The sequence below is a fragment of the Ambystoma mexicanum genome, chromosome 2p (assembly GCF_040938575.1).
Source record: "Ambystoma mexicanum isolate Mex_15411 chromosome 2p, UKY_AmexF1_1, whole genome shotgun sequence".
Classification (NCBI taxonomy): Eukaryota; Metazoa; Chordata; class Amphibia; order Caudata; family Ambystomatidae; genus Ambystoma; species Ambystoma mexicanum.
This window is the reverse complement of record NC_090923.1, coordinates 341,393,006-341,418,529: the sequence shown is the minus strand read 5'-3', so window position 1 is coordinate 341,418,529 and position 25,524 is coordinate 341,393,006. Positions and strand designations below refer to the sequence as shown.

The following is a 25,524-nucleotide window of genomic DNA, read 5'->3' as shown; positions in this document are numbered from 1 at the left end:
AGCTTGCCCTGAACCCAAAGCAGCCGCAACTGGGCCTACACAGGAAGTGTAGGAATGGTGGGGGGGGGGTTCAAAATGCCCCCTCCTTCCACTCATTCTCCCCTTTCGTTACTTAAGTAACGAATATTGTAACTGCCCCAATCCCTTAAGTTCTTCTTCCTCTGCCACTGCTTCATCCCATGCAGGTGTCCCCTTTATTGGCATCCATGCCCTGCATACCACTCTGAGGCTTTTCCCCCTTCTAGCATACTCATCTGGGTTGCAGGTCATATAAATACACCCTCCCTCACCCTCCAGGTCCACCCATACTTCCTTATACCATTGTAACTCTCTAGGTTCCTTTATGGTTGTGTGATATAGATTGTCCACTCTGTGCCCTGTGTTGTATATGCCAGTCATTCTATATTTGGGCTCTGAACTATCTCCTGTTTGCACCTCCGCCTCATGTTTAATTTGTGCCACTCCATTTGCACGGCCCATTGTTACCATCATCAGCGCACCATTAGGTACTGCATTTGCGCAGCATCGGAGTCCTAATTGGCATACGCAAAAAATGAGGAGCAAAAAGACGATGAGTGGTGTGAGAAGTTTCACTGCCATTCCAAGCCAGGATGTTACCTAGGAAAAAAGATTATCGAACCAGGTGCTGGGCTGAGCTCCTCCTTCATCCTTCATACGCTCTCCGAGGTCGTGCACTGCTGCCATCACGTGTGAGAGGGAACCATTCTCTGCATCTGCAGAAGGTACAAATGTGCAACATGTGCTCCCGATTTTTCAGCAAACACCTCCATCGATTGCTGTTAACAGGTCTAGCACATACCTGTTCTGCATGGTCATTAATCGCAGGGCTCTGAGTTCCACTTTGATGACATTAAACCCTTCTTCAGTGTCATTGGCCAGTTGGATGAGCTCGCACCTTGTTATCTGGAGCCACTTCATATTCGCTCTTGCCTGGATGCTAGGAACGAGGGACGCGAAAAATGTCTCAACAGAGCTGAACAACCTGAATCGATCAGGTATTTGGGCCAGGAGGTCTGATGATTTGGCTGAAATATAGTTTGATGATCGTTTCTTCCTTGGCATTGGCTTCTGTACACCTTCCTCGTCTATGGCATACACGGGAACTGCTTCAGTTGGCGCTGGGGAAAGTCTGTTTGATGCCGCTGCATGCGTGCTTCCACCATGGATGTGGCTTTCTGGAATTACCATCAGCGTGGAATGCAGCGTTGCCAATGAGAATGTGCCCCTCCATGATTGCGGGAGGTGCAGATATGCCATGTTGCCGCAAACCCAATATGTGTCCATCATTGCTGCCGTGCCTTTCTTCATGTCAGGTATTATGAGAGTTTTGCTGCAGTTTTTGTTTTCTCCCATGTTCTTTTTCCCTTCCCCACGGAAGCAAAGTTTGTAAGAAATGTCTTTTTGTGATTTGAAGGGTTTCTCGATGGCGGTAACCCAAGTGAGCTTCATTATGTGTTCAGTCCATGTGGGAGCGCATGTTCTCTGTACCCATGTAAGCTTTTCTTCAGACAACCCTCGCAGTGCTTCTGCCTTGCATAGTACTTCTTCGTTTTGCCATTTGTTGTCTGTGTGCAATGTCCCTTTTATTACCAGAAAATGCTCTTTCACACAATTTTCTCCTTGCGGCCGGGTGTAACATGTCCGCTCGTTCTGCAATAGTTCAAATGAAACCGTGTGTGCTTGAAAGGTATTTTTGATTCGGCATAGCTCAAGATGTAGGAGACACTGAGCCTCTGCAAATGGAATTTCTTGTGGCAGCAATACCTTGGGAGTGCCCGAGGCATGAGGTATAAGTGAGCAAACTTAACAACTCTCGTTAGTTGTTTGTTTTGCCGTGTTAGTCATGTCAGCAACCCACGTGTTTGTCTGGTGTGGGACCTGAGGATCATCAACGGTATCTAAGCCGAATTTATAATGCTCTTCCCATTTTTCCTGTTGTGTTTCCTTCTTTTTCCTCCTAGGCCGACCTCCTTCATTTCCTTGGGCCTGTCTGCCACCCTCTTTTTCTTCCCATTATGTGTATATATTATAGTAACTGCTAGTCATAGGTTTGTTATCACTGTTCTCTTCTCTGATGGTTTTGTTTCCTAATGTTGCCGTTTCTGAGACCGGCATGGTGGTTGGGTATGGGTGATTTTGCACCCAGGTCAGTTCTAAAGGAGTTCTGGCAATCATTGTGTACACGCTGAAATAAGATTAATTTACATACGGGGACTGTGGGGCGGTTTTCTCCAATGTGACATTTGTGGTGTTATTATATTCATACTCATGGCTCCCGTGGGCCCAAATTAATTTCACACCATCCCAAATTAGATGGATCCCTTTTTTGATTGTTTTCATGCCCACACCCCCCTGGCTCACATCAATTGAAATATATGTAATTGCCCAATACAGGCCAAATAATGTTGAAAAGAATACTACTGCACACACAAACAACACACATTCATATGAATAACTAGGATAAACATGTCTCCTTTGTCTATTCCTATCTACACTATTATTTGTTGCTGCCGGGGCCTCGTCAATGCCCATTGTAGCTCCTGATAAATGAAATATAAGCATTCGTTAATCATGCACATTAAGGTTTTGTTATTTATACGTTGTTTGCTTGTTAATCACCTTAATTTGTTTAATTTGCATTTACTTTTTTTTATTACCTAATACGAATATATGTTCCTGCATCCCTCCCTTCTAATTCCCGACACCTCGACTCTGGGAAAGAAGAACTGAGGGAGACAATGCACCGCCAGTTGAAATCAACGAAACACATCAATTACATGTGTATATTTACATCCATATAAGCAAAGGAGAGAAAAAAATGTAGAGAGAGACAGAGAGAGAGAGAGAGAGAGAGAGACATATTTGTTATTTCATCCTGTTTTACATGTTACCAGGACTCCTTGATACCACATTTATTTAGATACCTTCGTTTACTGTTTGTTTGCTTATATTCTGTGCCTGGCTATTATTCCTGTATTCTTTTTCTCCCACCTTTTACGTTTGTACAATTTTGCTCATTTCTCTTACCTTCGTTGTCTGCACAGTCGTACTCTCATGGGCCTTGCGAACATCTGTTAGGTGTACCCAATACCTCAGGCCCTGTACCTTCACTACTGTGGGCATGCAATATATCACCTTGTATGGGCCACGGAACCTTGGCCCGTTCAACCTACGCACAAAGCTCCTCGCATATACCATGTCACCTGTCATCAACTGCCAGTCTGGGCTATCTGTGGCTGGAGTGGTTGTATCAGTGGCGTTTTCTTGTGTGAATGGTGGTGCTATTTGTATAGCTATGGCTCATACTGCTCTTGTCAAGTTTCTAAGATACTCATGGAATTCTTCTCCTAGAACTGTGGCACTTTAGTGTGCAACTGTCTGCGCAGGGGTGAGTGGGCTGTGTGCATCCTCCTACCTGTCACAATTTCATGGCGTGACAGGTGGTGGTCATTTCTAGGTTGGTTCCTCATTTCAAGCGCCAGGGTTAAACAATACACCCAGTTCATTTTGAGTGTATGACACATTTTGGACAATCTGCTCTTGAGTAATCCGTTAATTTTTTCAACAATCCCATTCGATTGCGGATGATAAATCGTGCAGCGTTTATGGGTTATGCCTAGCATCGCAGTGATGTGCTTGAACATGTTGTTCACAAAGTATGTCCCGTTGTTGGAACGTATGATATCACAAATGCCCCAGTGGGGGAACACCTCTCTCACTAAGAACTTGGCGGCACACCGTGCATCTGGATGAGCACAGGGGCCTGCTTCCACCCACCGGGAAAAGGGGCATTCCACAACAATCAAATATCAAGCCCCATTACACGCTCTCCCATACCTGCATAATCTATATGCAGTTCTCTGAACGGCCCTTCAGATTTTGGCAATGTTCCTCTGAGGGTTCGTAATGTCATGCCAGAGTTGTATGTTTGACATGTAATTCATTCTATTATTAACTTTGTCACGTGCTCCTGTACTCCTGGTGCAAACCAATATTCTGAACTGGGAAGTGCAATTGTTTGAATGCAATCTCTAGCAGTTTTGCTGGCATCCATACCTTGCCAGTGTTATTCTGTCTCCATAATAGATCAGTGGATGACTGGCTACACCCCCTTTTTACCCATGTCTCCTTCTCCTCACTGGGTGCATCTTGCTGAAGCTCAATTATTTGAGATAATGGTAATGAGTTGAATCCTTCTTTTTGTGGTCCTCTACTATCTTCTATAGTATGTACTCACCTGTTGGTGGTTTTGGTAAATAGGAGGCTTCCTTGGTGGCAGCGTATGCTGCCGCGTTTCCCAATGAGATGACATCATCACTTCGTGTGTGGGCCTGGCATTTCACCACTGCTACAATTGTAGGTTCTTTTAATGCATCACTTAATTCCCCTAGTAGTGTTGACCCGTCTGCCCTTCAGAATCCTCTTCTCCCCCATCTCGCCAACCATCCATGTACTGTTGTTGCCATATAGGCAGAATCTGTGTGTATGGTGACTGTGCACCCTTTTGCTGTGTGCAGTGCTTCTATGAGCGCTACCAGTTCTGCTGCTTGCGTTGAAAAGTGCGGTGGTAATCTTTTCTGTACAATTACTTCAAATTCCCCATCCTCCACCCAAACTACTGCGGCTCCTACATGTTTCTCTCCTATTTCACAATCTATGGAAGCAGACCCATCTACGAAGTAAATTTCCCCTTCTGACAGTGCATTTTCATGTGCTTTGGGAATGTCATCATCATCTCCTGTGTATGTAGGGCAGTCATGTTGTTGCATGTGTTCTACTGGGCATGCTTCTGTGATAAATGTGGCTGGGTTTACACTTTTGCACCGCACAATATGAATGTTCGCACTAGATATGATCAACTCATATGCTGTGGCTCTTTGGGTAGTCAGTGTGCTTTTCGATCTTTCAAGGATTGCAAAAAGAGAGTGTTCTACGTATAACGTGACAGAGCATCCCATCACGATGGTAGAACTTTTTTCGATTGCGAACGCGGGGGCTGCGAGTGCCTGTTCGCAAGCAAAATGTCCTTGCATCATTGTGTCTAGTGCTCCACTGTAAAATGCCAGGGGCTTGTGACCCAGGGATGTTTTTTGTGTCAGTACAGCTGTCATGAGTGTGCCATTACAATGTGAGAAGAAATAGAATTCCCGCTCATAATTAGGAGTCGCGAGATCTGGGGCAGTGGATATCAATTCTTTGAGTGTGTCAAAAGCTGTGTGCATTTCTTGCGTCCATTTTAAATTGATGTTTTCTCGCTGTGCTTCCTGGAGTGCCTGTAACAAAGGTTTTGTGCATGCTGCATAGTCCAGTATCGAAGCTCGGCAATAGTTACACATGCCAAGAAACTTCTGGATCTCTTTTACCGTATTAGGCTCTTTTATTGCTCTTATTGCTGCTGCTCTGTCAGCTATTATTCTCTTACCATCTTTGGATATCAGCTGACCTATGTATAGCACTTCTGTCAAACAGTATTGCAGTTTTTGTCTACTTGTACCCTTTCTGTGCAAGATGGGTTAACAGGGTAATAGTATCCTCTCTGCACTCTTTTTCGTCTTTACCAGATACTAACAAATCGTCCACGTACTGAATTATTGGACTCATTGTGTGTATGTTTCCAAGGTGCTCATGCAATATTCTGTTGAAAATACTGGGACTTTTGCAGTACCCTTGGGGAAGTCTGCAGTGCTCATATCTCTTCCCCCCTAGCGTGAATGCTGTCAGGTACCATGAACCTTGATCGAGTGGAATTGAGAAGAAGGCATTTTTTAGGTCCACTACTGTAAAATGTGTGGCCTCTGTGGGCATGCTGCATAGGATTGAGGCAGGATTTGGGACAAGAGGGAACGCCTTCTGTACTGCGTCATTAAGGGGGCGTAGGTACATCACAGGGGATTAAAATCTATATCACTATTTCCCCATCGTCTTCTGTATCACTAATAAGTTCCTCATCTGTCAGCTCTCGCAGGGCCTTATTGGTGTCGATGCACAGCACTGTTCTCCACTGGCATCCCTGCATGTTCATTGCTATTACTGCTATTCTTTGGGGTGACACTTGTACTGCATGTATATCCAGGGATACTATAGATCCTGGCACTATTTCTGGGTCTGCGATTGGGTGGAAAATGAATTCTGAAGGCACCCTTCATTTTTCACTTTTCAATTCTGGCACCATCCTCGCTGGTATCCTCAATCCTTGTATGATCATATCTGAATTTACAGGTATGCCACGTGTTTGCGAGAAGTTTTCTTGCGTGTGTATGGCTAACATGGCACGAATCGCACATATGCCTGATGTAGAACACACTATTCCTCTGTCAGTGAAGGATATGGTCATGTTGAGTTTGCTGAGAAGATCCCTTCCCAGCAAATTAATGGGAAACTCTTTGTAATACAGCAGGGGTGCCCGTATAGTTCTTCCCCCCACCGTTATGTCTAGCTCTTCAGTGTATAGAACCTTGACCACCGCCCCAGAGAATCCTTGCGTTTCCAAAGTCCGATTAGAAAGCGGGAACCTGCCTGCTTTGAGGCATGATTTTTCCACTCCCGAATCCACCATAAAAACAAATTGTTTGTTTCATAGTGCTGCCCCTACCAGTGGTTCCTCTGCTGCGTTAAGGGTCGTCGACAGTACTGGACACGCAAGTGTTCCCTGTGGGCTGTCCTATGCTGAATGCCATGGGAGTTCATCAACTTCAAAAACATTTCCTGTTACCATTGCTGTCCATCTACACGGTGTAGGTGCTCCATTTGCAGTGGTGGCATAAGTGTTATTGCGCATGGGGAAGTACCGTCATGACACTGGGGGTGTGGAGATGTATTTTGTGGGGGCATTGGACGCTCTCGTTCATGTACCTCGGGTCGGGCTGGCTATGTCGTCTATTCCCGCCCATCGGTAATCCATAGGGACTCCCTGGGTGGGGGTGTCCGTGCTGGTATTCATTTGGGTATGAGTTATTGGGCCTGCTTCGACATTCTCTCATGAAATGTCCCCACCTCCCACAATTCCAACACTGTCCTTGCACTCCTCCTTGGGGCCCTCCATACCCTGCACCCCCTCCTCCCGACCCCCTGAATCCTCCTCTATTGCCCCGCCCCCTCTCAATGGCCACTGTGGTCCCTCATACTGATTTTCCCTCGACCATGAATCCTGGCCGTTACCTGTCCAGTTTGCCGTCATTTGCATTGGTATTCCCATCTGTCCGTCGTCCTCCTCCCGCTCCCATCCTGCCGTGCTGGTTGCTGATACTGCACTGACCTTCAGCAGTGGGCTTTATACTAATTTAGCCTCGTCTGCCAACCGCCGCTGAGCTATCTCCTTTTCCTTCCGCTTGATCCTTTTACAGTGGTGCACTATTATGCTTTGAATTTCAGGCCATCCCTTGGCTTCTATCCCAGCTATTTTATTAAGGGCCTTCTGTACTTCCTTTGGGAACCCCCTTTTCATAATGAAATAGAACAGGGAACATGATTGGTCCCAGGCCATGCCCGTTTCCGCTCTCCAGAGAATGAAAGACATCGCATCTTCCTCATCTCCCATTGTACACTGCATTACTGATTGTAAATCTGGAGTGTCTGGAAATGTTTCTCTCAATGCATCCCACACGCATGCTCGCACTGTGTTAAATGAGGCCCCATCATGGCGGTCACAATCTAATGCTATTCCGGGGAACCCCGCCTTCGCCCAGACTCTGTTTGCTTGATCTCCCGCTGCGGATACCAGCAGACTTTTAACATCCCCCACCGCCAAGGGCACTCCTGCCGTGTGATTCTGAAATGCATATATCCACTTGCTGGCGCCTCCTGACAGTGGAGGTAGCTGTTTGAGCAAGTTGGCCTTTTCCATTTGGGCCCATGGTATGTAATTTGGCCTTCCCGCCCCCCTGTGTATTAGTGGCAGCTGTAGATTTCCTCCCCCTTTTTGGTACTCACCTTCTTCCCTTTATTCCCGATCACTGCCATGCGCCCCGTTCTGTTCCTTAACCTCTCTCTCCACTCTTCCATGGGAGATAACCAGTGGCGGCTGGTGAGTTTGAGAGCTGGTGGGGTGTAAATTTTCCAGGGCGAATTTAGTAGCGAGCGCGAGCAGCGCGCGAGCCCACCGACCCCCCCCCCCAGGGGGATTTTGGAAAAATGGCCTACAAAATGTGCAATTTACTGTCCAAAAAACCCACCGAAATATGAAAAAAGCATTCGGTTTTACATATTAATGGTGGTACACTATTCTTACGTGTGCAAGTGTGATGGTGTATTTTACAGCAGCTTGTATTGAGAATAGCTGGTACTATGGTGTATGCATAAAGAAATTCATTATATAGTCAGTAATGATGGAAACATATGTTTGTCATGCTGTTACTGGCATTCACATGCGCTCATCCTCTTACTAAGGTGGGATTTTAGGCATTTTCTGAAAGGGGGAACTAAGCTAAAATATTACTTTAGTTTTTAACCACTTAATTAATGCGACATTTGTCCTACCTTTAATGGCTGTCTGCCTCGCTGAGTTGCCATTGCTTCAGTTTCTCAAAGTTGCGTGCTGCTCCTTTTTTAGCCACTTATAAATACTGCTTCATCACGTTGTAAAAAGAAAAAAAGAGAAAATAAGCAACAAAATACTAAAAATGTAATTCAACATTTCCATAATAAAAACATATTACTCTTTAATTTCCCTTTCCTCTGCTTTCCCGAACATTCAGTTTTCTTTAATGATTATCAATCCGAGCCTAACATTATTATCAAAGGAATCAACAGGGAAGTTTTGTGGCTGCTTATGACCCCATACCAGAAGTCTTTACTTGAGCTCGATGTCACATCATGCACGAATCTGCTGACCAGTGTCACCCTTGCATCATTAAGTGCAGTACATTCCATTACAATGTGCTTTCTAGTCTGCACACTGTCCCTCACCTGGCACAGAGAGCATACACTAGGCAGTGTCTTGCCAGAACAGATATTTGCAATTTCCACAGTTTGTATAACATTCATTCTGAAACTGAGAAATTGCATCCACCAATATGGATTGGGATATTTTGTTAAATCCCCAACGTGCTCGCCTTGGAAGCAAGACGCCACGGAGCAAACAGGTTCGATCCCTGGGAACACACTTAGAAATCTCTGGGTATTAAGCGCGTAATAAATAACCTATCATACCATATGAAATACGTCGGCAGACCTCCCAGTGGTTCTTATATAGTGCATGAGATCTCATACTGGCAGTGGCAATCATCTGCATCCAGTCAATTTCGAACAACATTGTTTTGGCTTTGATTGGATTTTCTATCACAACATTCACGCTGAAGCTTGAAGCGGCCAGAACAGCCTCTGCATGTGCACCTAACCGCCAGACAGTGATCACTTGCCTCTTTGACCCATTGCCAACTTGTAGATCGCCCACTGGAGACTCACTGAGTGGCATCATTTATCGACCTGGGAAGGATGAAAGGCCAAGTTGGTCCTGCCGGGACTCATTCGAACCTGCGTCAGGCAGCAGGCTCTGCACTGCAGTCTGCACAGATGTAAGCAAGCTACTCACATGAGACGGAGCCCGCGCGACCACCGCATCTGCTAATTGTGCGCCGTTTTATATTTTCGGCATTTTTTGACAAAAAATGCCGAAAATATAAAACGAGAAACGGCACAAGTCACCACCAGGGAGAGCCCTGGCAGGGCTCTACCTGGTGACGTGTGCCATTTCTCGTTTTATATTTTCGGTATTTTTTGTCCAAAAATGCCGAAAATATAAAACGGCGCACAATTAGCAGATATGATGTGGGCCGCAGCAGGCAGCAGCGCACGCCTGCCCTGCCTTGCCCGGTCCGGCTGCGTGGTCCAAGGCATGTTGGCCCACGGCCCACGGCAGTGCCGGCACGGACCGGGGGTAAAAGGCCCCAGGGCTGCCCCTGCCTTGGTGGGGGCTCGACTTGATGGGCAGTCAGCTCGGCACTGGCAGCCAACACTGAACGGCGTGTAGGCCATGGCCTACACGTCGTTCAGTGTTGACTGGGCCTGGCCTGCCCGTGGTGGACGGTCACGATAGTTTGGGCCCGGGGGGGGGGGGACAGACAGCGTAAGTGTAAAACACACTCCCCGACTCCCCGGGCCCAAACAGAACAAACAAACATGGGGGATGGGGGGGTACTTACCAGATCTGCGGCGCCGCTGGGCTCTAGGCTGGCGTGGCGGCTGGCCTGGTGCAGAGCAGCAGCACTCGTGTCCAACGTCGCGTCGTCGGAAGATTTAGAAAGAGAAACAGACCCAGACGTGTGAAGGCGGCGCAGGCGCACGTACGCACCCTGCGCCGCCAGTCATAGATACAGTAATGTCATTGGCTGTTTGCCAGCCAATGGCATTACTGTATCCATGGCAGGGGAGGGATTGGGAAACCAAAGTGCGCTGTTTGCGCACATTTTCTACTGGCGGGGCCACCCCTGAAGCGCCCCGCCAGGCTTCTAATTCTGAGGGCTACGTAGAGTGCGTGGAGCTACGAGCTCCACGCACTCTTCTATAGAACAATTTATACTAAATTGGGACGCGCCCCGCTGTGAAAGCCAGGCCGTCCGTCCTATAGTATATTTGTTTCCTTGCCACAGCGCCCCCGCGCTGTTGGCAAAGGAAATGCAGCACGACTAGAAGCTAAAAGAGATTCAATCAGAGAACCTCTGATTGAATCTCTTTTAGCTTCTTTTTTTTTTTTCTGGGGGAGCGGCGCCTGGCCGCCCTACGATAGCAGCCGCCACTGGAGATAACCCCTCCCAAAATGAAGCCCCACCTGTGGCAGTTCCTAGCCTCCTTTCTTCTTCGTCTTGCTCCTCTAAATCACACCAATATTCTTCCTCCCTGTCTGATGTCACCCCTCCCTCTTCCATCTCGCTTTCACTGTCCGCTGTGTTTATTTCTATGATTCATGTGGGGGTGTCATTTATCCGAAATAGTATCTCTCCCTTCTTCCATCCATCTTCCCTCTCCCCTACACTCAGCTGGGGCGCCTCATCACGTTCTACCCAGGGGGTGAGTGACCCCCCCTTGTTCTCCCATGGCCCTTAGGCGGGACAGTTCAGTTCGAGCCATTGTTAGTCGCAAGTCTAGATCTTGTGTCAGCTTCTCTATGTCGATTGTAGGGGTACTCACCTGTCCTGTAACTCCCTGACTCTCATAAGGGGAGGTGCTGTGGCAGACGGCTTAAGTATGGGGGTGCTGTGGGTTGTACTACATATAAAGGGTGACTATATCCTTCTGCAGGCACAGGTTTTGACAATAAGGAATATACGCATGTGACCTCTATCTTGTTCTCATTCTGTGTAATTGGCCCTTCACTGCCAGTTGCTGTCAGGTGAGATGTATTACACTGACCACTTTTCTCTGGGGGCACTTCCTCAAACAGCCACCACAGGTCCAATATTTCTCTCCTGTTTTGCAACAGTTTTCTTTTATACTTAATACATAGACAGGTGACAACCATATCTAGGACTGCTTTATCGAAAGACCCTGCTTGTGGCCAAACTTGGGGCAATCCCTCTCTCTTCAACTCCGTGACCCACTGGTCATAGTATTTATTAATCCTTTCTGCATAACCTGGCAGGGTCTTACAAATATGGCAAAGGGCCTCTCTGCACCCATTGTACTTCCAGCGTTACTCAACTGACAATCCTTATCTAGACTCTTACACTTCTCGTATGGCCAAATCAATGTGCTATGCAACCCTCCTCAAAAGAAATTAACTGTTCACTTACTTCTCATAACTTCTAAACCGCATCAATGTGAACACAACTCTTTCTATGCAATGTCAGATCAATTCATTAATGTTCATTTACAAAAGACAATGTTTCCACAAAGAGACCAACACTTAAATTTCACATAAAGCGGAAAACATGGACAACATAAATTGTACTTCACCTTCCCTAATGCCCCTTCTACCTCTGCTTAATTGCACTTCCCTAGAACAATTCTCTCCCCTCACTTCACTCCAGTCCACCCGAGAGGGAGAGAGAGACAGGTAAGACAAAGTTGCAAAAAGCGTTTCTAAATACTACTCCGGGACTTCCTTTGAGACCCCTACATTATCTTCTTTTACCTCATTTTTCCCATATCCATATATCCTGTACTAGTCGAGATAGCACTATGTGGCGCCGCCTTCCACCCCCCACCGGAGATAGGATCCCTTTTAACCTCTTTTCACCTTGTGCTCTGTCAAACTCCTAATGGCCATATGCGATAGAATGAGAATAGAATGGAATGTAGAAAAGACCCAGGCCCCCAGGACCTTTGCCCTCCTGTGCAACAGATCTCCACACCTTTTCCACCCAAATTATGCAGTTTGTTCCAAGACCTTCTAATCTGACTCACACCCGCCTTTCAATATCACCCGCACTTGATACTCACGTGTCCGTCTTGATCCGAGACCCTCTGGACCCGATTGGTCAGTGCGATACTTCTGGCTCAAAGACCACCCCCGGCGAGTGGTATGGTGGGTTTTGTAAAGGGGGATCCCGTACCCTTTCGCCCTACTGCGTGCGCACGTTAGGTGCAATATTCTCATTGCAACAAAAACTCATCAAGAAATTAAACGTGTACTTGAATTAGCGTTCATCCTTCATTAAAGCAGTTCATGGCTCGGGGTCTATGCATGCGGCCTTAACAGATGTTGCAATGTGGTGAGAGTAATTCAATACTGTATTATGTTTACACGATATCGTACATATATTTACATTTGACCTTACAAAAATGAGGTAGCTTAGTGCTGTCGTGTACAGTATTATACTGGTTATGCATCTTGTTGTTGCAATCTATTTCTATGAGCAACGTTATACCGCATGTTAATATATATATATCACACCTTCATAATTAAGCTTTAACGTGAGAACTTCTGATTACACATATATGTTATATTTTTTGCTAGTATGCTTATTGCCCCCTTATTATTTTTACATTATCTTGCATGAAAAAAGGCACGTTGGCTCTGTCCTCATTAAGACACGAACAATCAAACAGACTCGAGGGTCACTTCTAATTGTTGACCCTGTTTTAAGGAATATGAGGATGGTGTTCTTTATGGCTAAGGGTCTGTTGGGCGTGGGGGCAGGTTTTTTAGAGACGGATGGCTTTTGCACTTGCTCCTGCTCAGGGCTGTATCTGGGTGAATGAAGTGAGACGGAAGACAGAAGACATTCTTGCGGCTAGTCTCTTATGAGAACCGAACAACTGCAGAGACGGCAAAGGGGAGGAGGTGGGGGAGTAGCTTGGTCGCTGTGCGCGCCTGGCTGGGAGAGCTGCAGGCATGCGTTGAATTTTCACGACTATCTTGCCATTACAAAATGGAGTCGGTAGCTTTACAACATGGAGTCTTGTTCAACTCTGGTCTTACTCTGTCACAAGGGGGAGGTCACAGTTCCTAGGGGTATTCCCACACAAGTGCTCCGGGGCTGGGGCCCTGAACCCAAAGCAGCCGCAACTGGGCCTACCCAGAAAGTGTAGGAATGGTGGGGGGGTTCAAAATGCCCCCTCCTTCCACTCACCATGAATGTGAGAAGAGTTGCAGTGGGCCGCCATCCTCTTACTGGCTCCTTAAGCACCCATGGACAACCAGCAAGAAAGTAAATATAATGAGTAACATGTACTCCTTTGTTAATATAACTGCCCTTCATTTGACTAGTCACATTGTGAATGGCCACAGTATTCAAAAAGGGTACTTAATAGCTTGTGAGAAAGCATAACAATGTTGCAAAGTGGTGTATCCCCAACTCCATCACTATTGGGTAATGGATCTTAACCACTGAAATATACCAACTTTGCACAGGTGTTTCCCATGTGCCACTTAGTTGTAGCACATGGCTTGATTGCAAACAGTTTATGAAATTGTTTTAATGTATAAATATGCAGGAGAAGTCCTGATTGCTTTAGTTTGCTGTATATTGTCCCTAAAACACATGTATGATTTATGCCAACAGGTGCCAGTGTTCTTTCCCAGGCCTCCGACTGTGCTTCCATTATATTTGAAGCTGCCGCCGGTGGTAATCCAGAAGCAATTTCTCTATTACTAGAATATGGAGCAGATGCCAATGTACCCAAACAATCTGGCCACTTGCCTATCCACAGAGCTGCTTACAGAGGACACTATTTGTGAGTTAAAAAAGCACATAATTCCCTAAATGTACTTGCCATTTTCACCATGACCATTAACATAATGTTATTTAATACTAAAGTGGATGCTTCTATATCAAATTTAAAATGTAATGCTTTGACATAATACTGGAATATCTAATTGTGAATTAAGTTCACACACTGTTTACATAGTTTAATAACAATTGCATCATTCAACTGAAGAATTCATGTAACAAAACAATATTCAAAATGTGAAAATCGACATTGATAATTCTCCCATAAAAATATTTATAAAAAATGGAAATTAAAGGAAACAACTACGATAAGATATAATGGCTCCTTCATAAGATTTCATTCATATTCATTGCCTACTTAATGATAATGGCGGGAAAGATCATGTTAGGCTTAGAAAGATGAAAACCATGAGTTAGTCATGGTAAGGGAGAAAAAGTCCCAAATTGGCCCTATAAAATCTTATTTCATTTAATGGTGACTCAATCTACGGTTTGATCTCAATAATTAATTAGCTAATAATACAGTCTTGCCGGTTTAATTAGGGAGTGTTGCAGCTATGAGGTCATGCCCAATGAGCATCAGTAAATGCTTTAGGTGGTTGGACATTATTGTTGAGTAAAACACCTATGCATACAGAAGTTTAGTTTAGTTTAGTTTAGTTTAGTTTAGTTTAGTTTAGTTTAGTTTAGTTTATTTATTTGTAACGCGCACCAAGCCCAGAGGCATCTGGGCGCTGTACTTACAAGTTACAACAAAGTACAAAAACAAAGGATTACAGCAGTATGATACAAAAAAGAGTTACATATATACCTCGGAGTAGTAGAAAGATACATCATTACATTTATACCACAAACAAGAATTTACTCTGTCAAGAATTTACATACATATGTACATGTCATGTCGTGATTATGCGACCGAGATGAGGTCTTGCACATGGAGCCATACTTTGACCTTTTTCCGGAAAAGGAGGTAGGAGGTTTTCTCTCTTAAGGATAGAGGGAGGTCATTCCATTTCTTTGCAGCGAGGACTGGGAAACTTACCCCGCCTGCTTGTTGTTGTTTGAAGTGTGGTATGTTGACACAATGTGTCTGAGCTGTTCTAGTAGATTGGGTAGAGGTGTCGCAGGAGATAGTATTGAACATGTAAATGGGGGCCTGTTTAGATAAGCACTTATGCGTGAGGGACAATGTTTTGAGTGCAATTCTTTGGTTAATGTTAAGCCATTTTAATGTGTGTTTGGTTTCCGAAATGTGTTGATTCCTAGGGAAGTTTAAGACTGCTCTGATGGCATTATTTTGCATAACTTGCATTTTATTGAGGTTCTGTTGTGATGTGCCAAGATAGAGTGCATTACAATAATTGAGCTTGGAGAGGACAAGTGCTCTTGCTGTTGTAATGAAGTTGGCTGTTGTCAGGTAGGGGCGGCAGGCAGCGATGAGCTTTCAGGTGTAAGCGGATGAGGAGGCCATGGCGTTAGTTTGTCTTGTTAAGGTTGAAGCGGAATTGATGTAGATTCCTAAGGTTTTCAGAACCTTGGAGACTTTAATTATATTACTGTCGATAACGAAGGAGGTGAATAGCACGCCCAATTTGTTCAAGTTGCTGGTGAGCCCAGGAGGCGCAGCTCTGTCTTATCATTGTTAAGACAGAGCCCATGCTTCGCTTTCTAGGCTTGCAGGGGGTGAGGCTGTTTTCTGAAGCAGGGGGTGAGATAGCTGGATTAGCTAGGGTGGAAGTTCCAGAAGTAGCATCTTTGAAGATAGAGGTGTTGTGTCGCCTTAGGAATCTAGACCGTAGTCTGTGATTTCTGTGTAACGTAGAGCATGGTGAGGTGGACAGTAGTATTGCTATGGTTAGTTTAAGTGGCTGTTTGTTTGTATAACAGAGAGGAGTATTTACGTGTGATGGAGCTGTGGTGTCGTGGGGGGATTCCTTAGTCAAGTAAGGGGCATTAGGTTCAGTATGTGTCCCTGGAGGTAGTAACCTTTGTGGGCGGGGAGGTTTGATATGAAGATATGGTGGTAAGAATCTAGATGGTGTTATAAGGGCTGATGGCGTCAGGCTATGCGCCATGGTCAAACGAGTAAAGGACCCTCTGGGGTTAGTGTGCAGGTCCATCATAGGTATCATAGGAGGACTGGCTGTGGTGGGTACTAGTATCGGCAAGATCAAGCAAATAAGGCAGTTTGTGATGATAGTTATCGTTTGGAGAGATAGATGCATGGCTAGATTCAATTTTAGTTGAGCAGTAGTAGCTTTGTATGCACGGTCGAGATGCAACGTTAGGCTAGACTATAGGTGGTGGGACTGTAGTATGAGACAACGTTGGGGTACTCAGGTTATTCTGCACATGTGTGAGGTCAGTTGGAGATAGGCAACATAGTTTAGGGCAAAGTCCACTTATACAGTCAAATGCTCAGGCTAGCGTGAAATACAAATACATATATGCAACCAAATGGATGCTTTACAGTAATATACATATATGCAATCAAATGCTTAAATTAGAATATAGTACATGTGTCCGAAATGTTTTAGATTGGCATAGGATACAGACGAGTGATTAGTTGTTAAAGCCTTTACAATCAATTAGATTCACTTTGTATGGCTTTGTATGCAGGGTAAGCTATTATGCCGCCTATATTAGGTTCCAGGTGTAGCTATTGCGCATATGCCTCATATACTATCGTTCTCAGACGATTTAGTAAAGATAGATACTGGCTCACAGATTACATCAAGGAATTAGATGATAGTTAGGCACAGTAGACTGCTTATTAGTAGAAAAATCATTCTACTGGGTGTGCCAGTATACAGAGCATAATAATATTACAATGCAGCATGTAAGGAGATATGCAGGTTCCCAATACAATACCGGGTCGGTTTGGCAGTAGGGTGCGAGTAGGTAGATACAGCGGGTAGTGCAGCAACAAAAACCAATGCAAAGTTCGAGCTAATGACTATTCAGGTGCAATAAAGATTGAATACATGAAAAGGTCATAGAGTCAGGAGTGCCATGCGGTTAATCAGAGCAGTGCCGCTGTATTAAGGGTCCTGCAGGATATTATACTAACGGCATGTGATGTAGGGTAGATAGACATTGTAAGTGATATTCATAATCATGACACAGTGGTTTCCATGGCGGGTAGTCAATGTCTTACCGCAAATTTAAATCAGGTGGGAGCAAGCGATGGATCAGCGGCTCATAATCAGTTCAGATGTGGGTAGCGGACGCGCAGGGTGGGGGGAAGTCGGGTCGGGTAGTCCTCCAGTCTTCCCGGCTCCAACAGGCCGGACAGGTGCCTTGTGAATAGGGCCTTTGTATGCGGGCCAGCTTCTCGCCTGCCGGCGTATCAGGGCAAGGTTAATAAGAGACCCCAGTCAATCCAACTGCAACAATGGTGTGGCTGGCTGTTTGAAGAAGGGGAGGATGCTGGATTTACACGGGCGCCATCTAGGAAAGTATGTACTCTCGTGTTGCCTAACACGCCGGGCCAGAAATGAGGACCTGGGCAGGGCTATAAAGGACAACAACGCTGCAGGGTCAAAATACCTGATGGTAGAAACATGCTAACTAAATAGCACACAGTCCGCACTTGTTTTTAAAAGTGAATGCTGGTGGCAAGGTCCGCTCCGTAAAGCCCACAGGCTTACCTATCTTTGGAAATGGACCCTGTTTAGGTATGTAGGGGTGAGTACTGCTCCTGCAGTGGGGTGGGGAGGGAGCTCCTGCTCCTAGGCTGCTGCTTCTGTTAAGGGGCTCGGGACAGGAGCCTTGTGAGTTGGGCCTTTGGAGGCAGGCCGGCTTCTCGCCTGCTGGCGAATTAGGGCAAGGTAAATCAGAGTCCCCAGCCAATCCAACTGCAATGACAGTGTGGCTGGCTGTTTGAAGAAGGGGAGGACGCCGGATTTACACGGGCACCATCTTGTAAAGTATGTGCCCCCGTGTTGCCTAACACGCCGGGCCAGAGATGAGGACCTGGGCAGGGCTGTGCACCACAACAATGCTGCAGGGTCAAAATACCTGAATGTAGAAACGTGCTAACTAAATAGCACATGGTCAGCACTTTTTTTAGAAAGTGGATGCTGGCGGCAAGGTCCGCTCCGTAAAGCCCACAAGCTTGCCTATATTAGGAAATAGACCTTGAGTAGGTATGCAGACTGCTCCTGCAGTGGGGTGAGTACTGCTCCTGTAGTGGGGAGGGGAGGGAGCTCCTGCTCCTAGGCTGCAGCTTCTGGTAAGGGGCTCGGGACAGGAGCCTTGTGAGTTGGGCCTTTGGAGGCGGGCCCGCTTCTCGCCTGCCGGCGAATCAGGGCAACGTAAATAAGAGTCCCCAGCCAATCCAACTGCAACAACAGTGTGGCTGGCTGTTTGAAGAAGGGGATGACGCCGGATTTACACGGGCGCCATCTTGGAAAGTATGTGCCCTCATGTTGCCTAACACGTCGGGCCAGAGATGAGGACCTGCGCAGGGCTGTACACCACAACAACACTGCAGGGTCAAAATACCTGATTGTAGAAGCGTGCTAACTAAATAGCATACGGTCCTCACTTTTTAAAAAAAGAAGTAAAGATGTGTGCAAATCAATAAGTTTGCTTAACCTTATTTCTAATTTTAACAAATGTACATAAGCAATAGGATAATTTTGACAGGGTTATAAAAAAATACTCACTCTAGATGGACAATCACAACGTGATGCTTGTGAACGGACGAGGCAACATGGCAACACTGTTTGTTTCACTTCTATCATTTTTAGCTACTATGCGCCCAGTCTACACCCATTGCGTTTAGTCTCTACAGAGACTTACCCCAAGGCAGCTGGTCACTTTCTTTACCAGCTGCCTTGGGGTAAGTAATCTGTGACCCTCTGCAGCGTGCCGAACCCCATCTGAGGCACACTCCATAGAATGTTTGGCCACAGAACATCCCACGCCTTTTCCCCTCCCCTCTGAACTCCAGTGTTGTCCCTTGCTCATCCTCCCGCCTCCCAGCCCTCCCCCTGATCGTGATTGGCCTGCCGGGCCGGAAAAAGGAACTATGATGGTCTAGGACCCCTCCTGCTCTCCCAAGCACTTTCTTTATCAGCTGCCTTGGGTAAGTAAGCTGTGACCCTCTGCAGCATGCCCAACCCCATCTGAGGCACACTGCATCAAATTCTTGGGCGCAGCTCATCCCATGCCTTTTTTCCCTCCCTGCCCCACTCCAGTGTTGTCCCTTTCTCGCCCTCCCGTCTCCCAGCCCTCCTTGTGACCCTGATTGGCCTGCCAGCCCAGAAAAAGGAACAACGAGGGTCAAGGACCCCTTGCATTCTCCTTAGCACTTTATTTACCAGCTGCCTTGGGGTAAGTAATCTGTGACCCTCTGCAGCGTGCTGAGCCCCATCTGAGAAACACTGCATTGAATTTGTGGCCGCAGCACATCCTGTGCCTTTTCCCCTCCCCTTCCCACTTCACCATTGACCCTTGACCACCCTCCCGCCCCCCAGCCCTCCACCCGACCCTGATTGGCCCACCAGCCCGGAAAAAGGAACAACGATGGTCTAGGACCCTTCATGCTCTCCCAAGCACTTTCTTTACCAGCTGCCTGGGGGAAGGTACATCTGTTACCCTCTGCAGCATGTCAAGCCCCATCTGAGGCACACTCCATTTAATTTTTGGCTGCAGGGCATCTTGCTCCTTTTCTCCTCACCCTTCCCACTCCCACGTTGTCCCTTGCTCGCCCTCCTGTCTCCCAGCCCTCACCCTGACCCTGATTGGCCCACCAGTCTGGAAAAGGGAACAAGGGTCTAGGACCCCTCACGCTCTTCAGAGCACTTTCTTTACCAGCTGCCTCGGGGTACGTACTCGCTAACCCTTTACAGTGTGCTGAGCCCCATCTGAGACACGTAATTTTTCTTGGCCCCAGTGCAACCCATGCTTTTTCATCTCCCCTCCCCACTCCCGCTTTGTCCCTTGCCTGCCCTCCCACCTCCCAGGCTTCCACCTGACTCTGATTGGCCCGCCGGCCCGGGCAAAGGAACAACCAGGGTCTTAGACCCTTCGCACCTTACCAGCTGCCTTGGGGTCAGTAGTCTGTGACCCTGTTCAGCGTGCCAAGCCTCATCTCAGGCACACTCCTTTTAATTTGTGACCCCAGCCCATCCTGTGCCCTTTCCCCGGCCCTCCCCACTCCTGCGTTTTCCCTTGCTCACCCTCTCCGCGACCCTGGAAACTGGCACTTTGACCCTTATAATTTCAACCCCCATGGCAATCCCTCTGCTCAGCCAGCCCCCTCGGCTAAGGGCCCCAAGGCAAAGGGCAACTCCTAGAGAAGCAGCTCCAGATGGTGTCTGCCGATGTCAGCTGGAGAAGCCTGCAGCTGTTCAACCTGCTGTGACTGACAAGGTAGGGGTGGTGCAGACAGGGGAGGCAGCAATCACTGCACCCCACTAAACTGGCCCACCCCTCTGATTACTCTTATTTCTCTTATCGCACAACCCATGCTTAAGGGTGGTGCCAATCTGGGTTTTTTGCATTGTTGTTGTTTTAAAACTAGGCTTTTTTCCCTCCTTTTAGGAGAGTCAAATCTAGGTGTTTTGCATTGCTGTTGTGTTAAAACTAGGCCTTTTTCCTCCTTTTAGGAAAGTTGAATCTTGCTGTTTTGCATTGCTGTTGTGTTTAAACTAGGCTTTCTTCTTCCCTCCTTTTAGGAAAGTCAAATCTGGCTGTTTTGCATTGCACTGTCACCCAGACCCCTGTCTTCCGTCCATACTGCACCTGTGTTCCACTGTGGTGTGTTGCCTGCTTGTTGCCTCCTGTGTGCCCCCCCTCTGTGTGAAACATCCCCCTCTGGTGTTCCCTGTGGTTTGCAGCTGTGGGCTGTGCTTCTTTTCCTCCCTCACGCTCCCCTCTTGCCTCCTTGCACCCCTATGGCGCTCTCAAACTCTCCCATCTTCTCCAACTGCTACTCTATGTCCTTTCCTATCCCTCTCACTAGGACTGGATGGCAACATTTCAAGAGGGATACCCTGGTCTCCAACCCAGTCCTCCCTATCGCTGATACCCACATCAGCACTACCTCCAGACAGACTCTCACCCACATCCTCTTTGACGCTCCCTCTACAGACCTATGGACCCCCCCCTATGGTCTCTGTTCTCTCTCCTTTCTGTTCCTCTCCCATTAATGATGGCACCCGGTGGGAGATCCTCTTCCATCAATGTCTGTATAAATGGTACCGTCATGGTCCAGTGCTCCCAGCCCAATCTTCTCCTTCTTGAAAGGTGTCTCCCGTGTCTCATCAATTTTATCCCTTCTCCTGTCACTACTTCCAACACCTCTCTGCCCCTCTGCCACCTCCTTCCTCCACTGCCTCTCTGGCACCCACCTCCTTCTCCACTCTGGCCCCTATGCCACCTATGTCTACTGCCTCTGCCCACTCTCTGGCCCTTCTTCTGCCTCCACTCGGTGTGCCTCACCCCTGCACCCCACCCTGGAAGTCTTTCAGATGTGGCAACCTACTCCAGTAGCTACTCTGAACTCTCACCGTGGTGTCAAACATTCCTCTGTCATCTGCCACCTCCTTGAAGAACTTGACCTGGATGTTCTCTCTCTCACTGAGACATGGTTCATGGCCAGATCTGTCCCGAGTTTTAACACTCTATCTCTGAGGGCTACAAGATCCTCTCTGAGCCCAGAAACAACCGGCCCAGAGGTGGAGTGGCTCTGATCTTTCCGAAGTGTGTCCCTGCTTCTGTCATTCCTATTCAGGCCTACTGCTCCTTTGAATGCCTAATCTGCAGGCTCTCTATCTCTCCTGGACTCTCTCTGACTGTGGCTACCATCTACAGGCCACCAGGCCAGGTCACCCTCTTCCTCTCAGAATGGGCTGACCTCTCTTCTTCTCCCCTTACCCAACTGTTACGCTCACCTTTTCTCTGCAGGAGCACCCGGAGCCTCTTTCTCTGCAGCGTGATAGTCTTGACCCTCTGGAGCCTGGGTTCTCAGGAGCTGCTCCTATGAATGTGTATACGGGACAAGGTTAGAATACAGGTGTGTGGGACTGTTTCTTTTCCCCACCCTGATGCTACCCCTAGTGTTCCCAGATTTGACTGCTGATTAACTCACCAGATATATGTGAAAGGATGGCTCTCCGTCCTGCTCTTAATTCAGGCAGGGGCGCAAGTCTGTTCAGTGTTGGAACCAGTTATGTCACTGGTTCGTATCTCCCAAGCCCAGTCCTGCTGCGGCGTGGATGAATGTTCGTTCAGGTGAGTCTACTGAGGATTCTCCCCAGTAAGTGTTCATACTTTCTGTCTGTCTTTTATGTCCTCGTTGCTTCAATGCGCTGTTTTATGCCTTCTTTTCTGTGCTATTTGTTTGCATGTGTGTATTGTCCTTCTAATCCTCTCTGTTCTTTCAATTGCAGGCCTGCCGGTGTCGGGGTGATGGAGTAAACGAATGCATGCAGCAGCGAAACAGGTTTGGTAATTCTTCTGTAACGCGCTTTGCCTTCTGTGTGCCCGCGGTATTTGTTATGGCCTGTTCTTTGCCTTACAGGTGTCTGCCGACTCGTGCTGATGGTGCCGAGTGGATTCACAACTGTACTCAGAGCCAGGTAATGATCTTGTATTCGCGCTGCGTTCTTAAAATATGCGCGATGCTGTTCTGTTGAACTTTGCTTACTGTTTTCTTTCCTTTGCAGGTGTCTGCTGAAGTCGCGTTGCTGATGCGGAGCAAATCCTGAAGCCGTGCCGGAGTCGATGAAGCCGTGTTAACAGGAGGTGGATGCCGGTCGTCTGAATGAAGTCGCATGAGTATTCATGCAACTGCGGTTCGTTCGAGGCTGGAGCGGAACAGGTGAGAGTTGCACGAAGTCCTCGGGTAAGTATCTTCAGGAGCTGTGCCAGTGAGCGTCACGCTGCATCAAGCAGAATAACGCGAAACAGGGACTGCATGCCTGCCACACCCAGCCACACCCAAAAGGCAGGACTACAGTCTTGTGTTCTGTCTTAGGCCATTCCTCCTCCATGTTGGAGGAATACAGGAAGTGCTTGGATTCTATTCACCCAAAGGGTGATGTGCATGACGCCAGATGCGCGAAGCCTGGGCCCAACCCACCTTTATCTGTCCACTGACCCAGTGGCTTTTCTGGAGAGTACGTGTCCCTCGGAAAGACCCGAGCTATGTGTGTGAGTGGATGTTGTGGAATGGAGGCTGGTGTCAGGTGGACAACCCAGAGTCGTGACACCAACCTTCTCCTCCTAGGACACCTAAAAATCTACCTGGATGCTTCTAATCCCTCCTCTGGGCTCTTAAGCAACCTATGCGACTCTCTCTCCCTGTCCATTCTTCCCTCTGGCCTGACACACCCTGCTGGACACACCTTGGATGCTCTCATATTCTCAGACTTCACCCTCTCTAACCCTCTCACCACTCCTCTCTTTCTCGGACTGACCACTTCCTGCTCTCCTCTCATCTGAAACTTCTGGCCCCTCAAGTAAAGCCTACCCCAGCACTGCCACCTTCCTTCTCAGTCATTCGGCCCATGAAGCGAGTTTCAGTGGACGCCTTTGCCTCTACCTGCTCTGCTCCTCCTACTCCTGCGGCTGACTCGCACCCTGACACAGCCCTCTCTAGCCTGAATCCTTCTATCTCCAACACTCTCGACATCCTTGCCCCTGTCATGAGAATCCATCTGAAGTCTACCTCCGAGTGTAACTCTTGGTACGACTCCAACCTCGCTGCCCTGACACGCAATTGCAGGGTGGCTGAGAGGAAGTGGAGGGCTTCGGGCGCAACCTCTGACAAACCTGGCTGCCGCCTGCTCCAACGGAAATACAAACTCTCTGTTCTCTCCAAGAAGAGGGTCCATATCCAAGCCTGCACCTCTGCAGACTCTAACAACAAAGCCAAACTCTTTAAGATCTGCAAGGAGCGGCCCAATCCTACTGTAGTCTCCACCTCTCATGTTTCTTTCTAGGCCCTCTGCATGTCTTTGGCCTCTCATTTCACCACCAAATCTCAGGTCATCCTGTCCTACCGCTTCCTCTCCCTCTACTTCTCTCAAGCCCCCTTTGGCCGCCTCTCCCTCTCCTCTTCCTTTTTCCTGTTTCTGTCTCACAAACCTTGATGATGTTTCCAGACAAGCCTGATCTATGAAAGTGTCGTCCAAATGGGTGCTCCCCTGCTCCTGCAGAACCATCAAGGACCACGTTGCCACTCTCGCTCCAGCCTTGGTTTATTTCTGCAATCCCTCTTTCATCACTAGATCTTTCCCCTCTCTCCTCAAGCACTCCCTTGTGCACACCCTCCTAAAAAAGCCTTCTGTTGATCCTACATGTCTGGCAAACTATTGCCCAATGTCTATCACTCCTTTCCTGAGCAAACTCCTGGAAAAGTTGGCCATCGCCCAGCTTACCCTCCAGACTGAATCTGTTGGCTGCCTCCATAACCATCAGTCTGGCTTCAGAGCAGCCAGAGGCACAGAAACTGCTCTCCTGAACACCTGTGAAGATCTGCTCTCTAACCTCGACTACAGCTCACCCTCTGTCCTCACCCACCTTGAACTTTCCTCTGCTTTCGATACAGTCAATCACGCCACCCTGATCAACTGCCTGTGTGAACCTGGGCATCATGGATCAGGCCCTGGCATGGCTGACCTCCTTCCTCCTGGATGTCCCTCCCAGGTCCAACTTGGGTCCTTTCTCTCCACCACCTCTCTCTACACATGTGGTGTCCCCCAGGTCTCTATCCTCTCACACTGGCTCTTCAATGTCTATCTGGCCCCTTTGGTCCACCTGATCTCCACCTTCTCTTCTAATTTTCAGTGTTATGCAGATAACACTCAGCTCTCTTTCAGGTTTCACGCAGCCTCCTCTCTTCCCTCGCTCATTCAGTCTATCCATGATTCAGGGTTGGTGCGCCTCCAACGATCTTTGCCTTTATGCTAGTAAGACGGATTGGGACACCTACTCCCATTGTCCCTGTTAGGGAGAATTCTCATTCTATGGCTAATTTCCCTTACCTATAGAGTGCCCCAGAAGCTTTGCTGGATTTAAAGGGTTTGTTTTTTCCCCTGCTAAGAGTGTGACTCTTTTTTCCCACTCTTAGGCATATTTGCTATGTGTGTTCTAGACTATTTTTTGTATTTAATGTCTATGGGGTTTATCTCACCCCCATAGGAACCATCTTTATCCACATGTGTTACACAGCACCCTCCGTGCAGAGACACAGGGGTGTCGTAGCGACCCCCAAACATAGACTCCATACCCTGGGACTGACTACTGTCTCCCAGGGCATGTAAAGTCCCCATTGCCTTTACTAGTCAATCTTTATGAACAAAACCAGTACAACCCATCTTACTATGGAGGTACTGGCAAGGGTTAATAGTTTTTCCCTTATGTTCATTTTAGAGAGGGT

The 25,524-nt window shown here is 47.5% G+C and overlaps 1 protein-coding gene across 1 annotated transcript in view; it reads left to right on the top strand.

The window, feature by feature from the left end:
* The window catches only part of ASB14 (ankyrin repeat and SOCS box containing 14), a 453,165-nt gene that overhangs the window by 268,515 nt on the left and 159,126 nt on the right, over nucleotides 1-25,524 (top strand). The window contains exon 7 of the mRNA XM_069643678.1: nucleotides 13,962-14,133. Coding sequence (XP_069499779.1) covers nucleotides 13,962-14,133 — 172 coding nt within the window. The remainder of the gene's footprint in view (nucleotides 1-13,961; nucleotides 14,134-25,524) is intronic.